Source organism: Arachis ipaensis, chromosome B05 (assembly GCF_000816755.2).
Source record: "Arachis ipaensis cultivar K30076 chromosome B05, Araip1.1, whole genome shotgun sequence".
Classification (NCBI taxonomy): Eukaryota; Viridiplantae; Streptophyta; class Magnoliopsida; order Fabales; family Fabaceae; genus Arachis; species Arachis ipaensis.
Window position 1 is genome coordinate 148656448 of NC_029789.2, and position 3856 is coordinate 148660303.

General features: G+C 28.9%; 1 protein-coding gene across 1 annotated transcript; it reads right to left on the reverse strand.

Annotated features, from left to right (window-relative positions):
* Positions 1-3574, reverse strand: LOC107642242 (peroxidase 12). Its single transcript, XM_016345532.2, has 3 exons — positions 3293-3574; positions 1837-2022; positions 1-725 (listed from the first exon to the last, which is right to left on the reverse strand). The coding sequence occupies exons 1-3, from the start codon at positions 3566-3568 to the stop codon at positions 99-101; spliced, it is 1089 nt and encodes a 362-aa protein (XP_016201018.1). The 5' UTR covers positions 3569-3574; the 3' UTR covers positions 1-98.

Genomic DNA, 3856 nt, shown 5'->3' on the forward strand with positions numbered 1-3856 from the left:
TAGACATTACCAATACATAATTATTGATAAACCAAGATACAAACTAGCTTTAATTTTGGTACTCATTAACAACACACAGAAAATAATTATTAACCAACTTAGATGTTGTTTGTCTCAGCCGAATCCACAACCTCATGGAGCACAGAAGACGAAGAAGAAGAAAAGCCATCATTATTAGGAGCAAAACAAGTCTTACGAATCTCAGCATTAACATCATTCCCAGTCAAAACTTGCAACTGTGAAGCCTTCACAAAAGCATTAGCAAACTTGTCAAAGAAGAGTTTCTGATTAGAAGAAAACTGGTTCACAATCTCCCTCGTCCTAGGATCACTAGCAAGATCTTGGTCCGAGGTAAAAACACCTTGTTGGTTCAACAAATCAATGTAATACATATTGTCGAACTTGTTTGGTGTCCTTATGTCTAGGTCGATCGGGACAGGGCTGTCCTCGTCGGGACATTTTCCGATGAGGCCATTCCTGAACTCCGGATCGATCGGCGGCTGTGTGTCGGTGGTCCGGTTGAAGAGTGATCCACAGTGGGCTAGCCCGTATGTGTGTGCGCCGGAGAGTGCAACCAAATCTGTGGCATCCAAGTTTCTATCGCTGAAGGATTTAACAAGCTCTCCGGTTTTGAAGAAAGGTTTTGGGAGATTTGCGGCTGAGGATTTGTTGAAGAATTTGCTGTCTTTTCTTCCCAATGGCACATCAAAATCAGGGCCTCCAAACTAAATAAACATGCAAGGTTCAAAATAATAGACATCAAATGCATGTGAGATATGGTAAAAAAAAAATCTACGTGGAAACCAAAATAAGTTACTAGAATTAGTCACTGTTATATTTATATATAAATACATGTGAAATTTAATTTATTTTGAATATATATTTATATTTTTAACATGTATATAGTGATTGATTTTGGTGTGCACGTAGTATAATGTAATACAAGGTATGCATCAAATGTTAGGTTTGGTATGGTAAAACTTTTCGAAGAGATGCTTGTGCTGTTTAAAAGCTCAATATTCTCATTTTATGTTTGATAAATAAAAAAGATTATGTGCTTGTACTGCAGTTTTTAAAAAATCAGGGTACTTTTAAAAGCAACTAAGATAGAACTTTTTAAAATTCACTTGTACTTTTCAAAATTTAAAAGTCTAATATAATATTTTTTTTACCAAAGATATAAGATTCGAACCCGCAACCTCTTAATTGAGTATGTGGTGACTATGCGATTTGAGCTATTACTCATTGGCAAAAGTCTAATATAATAACCTCATGTGTTAAGTAATTTTTAAATTTAATGCTTGCATTCATGTCTATTAGAGTATTTTTTAATTTTAAAAGCTATTCTACCAAACGTAATTGTTGTTGCTTGTGTTTATTGAAAAGTATTTTTAATTTGATTTACCAAACATAAATACTACAACTTTTAAAAAATTATCTTCCAACGAAATATAGCCTTAAGAAATAAAAACTTTACCAAACTAAGCCTTAACTCAACAAAAAAAATTATCCTATTTAATATTTATTAATTCTAACAATAATTAATAAATATTAAATAAGACAAATTTTAGTTGTTTTTAGCTATTTTTTTGTTATTAAATATTTCTGCTAACCAATATTCTAAAATACTTATGCTATTAAAATGAAAATTCACGTCTAGTTGTTTTTATATAAAATTAAACGTCAAAAATTATTATACAATAACTTAACCAAATCTATCAAATTATTTAACTATTATAAACTATTAACTTTTCATGAAAAAAGTATTTACCTTCTTTATTAATTACACTTAAAATACGTTACACGTCGAATTAGAGGTTGGTATAGAATATATACCTGGCGAACAGCTTCGCGTGCTGCAATAACAAGGATGTCAGAGCAAGAGACAACCCTAGGGCACTGTTTGCGAACAAGAGCTCTAAGATTTTCAATGGTCTCAATGGCTTCTGGCCTTAGTCCAAAGTTTTCATCTGTGTCCTGTTCTCCACTTGCACCGCTCAAAAATATAGACGCATCGCATCCCTGATTTATTTCAGGGCATAATAATATATATCAATTCAACTTTGCTATATATATTCAATGATGAATTAATTCATCTATATATAGTATTATTTGCATGATTGCATCATTTTATATGTTTATGAAATATATGTTGAATAAATATATCTATAAAAACACTTTTATTAAATACAGCAATAAAAAAATATTTTTATTAGACACATCCACAAAGACATTTCTATTAAACACAATTATAAATAAAAATTGGCAGAAATTGACAGAAATACTGTTGGTAACGTAGCGGAATTGCTATTATAAATATATACGAATGATCTCGGTGAATGAAATCATATTGATCTGTTTATTTATATTTTTTAATTTATCCAATACCTAAATCAGATTTAATCTCAATAATGCTTCAAATATATCGAACTCGATGCATAATAATAAATTAGTGCATGATGGTCTAATTCATTATATTTTTTAGGTTCAATAATATTGGATCATCGCTCATGCTTCAGACAATACAGTTCAGTCTATATAATACTTTAGTTTACAGATTGTTAACATACATATGTTAAATATTTGAATAAAAAAAGCTTTATGTTAAGGTATATTATGTAAACTAAATAATTTGTTATTGATAAACTCACTAGAAATATAATTAAATTAGCCATTATTGTTTACATGTGTGATTAATTTCTCAAATATATAATAATACATTTGCATATATCAAAATAAAAATATACAAAATATCAAATCAAAATTATCATTTATTTATATATATACATACTTATCCAATTTAATTAATTTATTTTTAATATATATTTTATATTTTAATATAACTAAATAATTGATTTTTTGTATATACATAACATTGTCGATATATAAATTAAATAATATTCAATATGCAACAAGATTAAGGATTATAAATATGAATGCTAAATAACATAGTACTGAGATTAATATTAAGTTTATGAGTTCTGTTAGAGAGCTAATAGAATATTTGAATAATGTGTACAATAGGCTATATGAGTTATAAAATAAACATCACCCATAATATCCATAATAACTATCCGGTCACCAAGGATCGAACTCTTGATCTTTTGGATCTAGAGCTCTGATACTATATCATGATACCACTCATTCCAAAAGCTTATGCTAATGAGAAAAGATAACACTAATGGTTATATTTCTAATACTCCCTAAACTTCTATTATACACATTGTACAAATATTCCATTGGCTCTTCATATTTTTCCTAAGTTTATTAATATGATATATAATAAATGTACCTGAGAAAAGCAATCATGGAAGAAGAGACGAAGAATTCCAGGAGCTTGGCCAGGGTCCTTTTCAAAGACATCTTCAAGATGCTTCCTTATAATTCTTTCAACCCTAGGGCATGATATCCAATAGAAATCATAGGATAGTCCCTTTGCAGTTATGGGAGCCTTTCCTAATTTCCTGTTTGAGGACATGGACCCATTGATTTGGGGAACAAATAGTAATAAGGAAAACAACAAAACAATCAAGAGCCTATTTGCACTACTAATAATAACCCTAACCATATTTTGTTTTTGTATGCTACTGAATTGTGATTTTAGCAAAAGTTGCAACACTTATTTATATAGACACATTGGATTATTAGAGGGGCTTGTGGCTTAGTTGCCTTCTACACATTTCCAATTATTATATGAGTATAATTTTGATGTACTGATAATGATAATGTAAAATATTTTATACAATCGTACAATTACATTCGTTCTTTTATATGACTATTTATATGGTTAATGTGAAAAGTAATTATTTTTACTAATGTAATGTTATATAATTAAATGTATCTGTAAAATTATTTT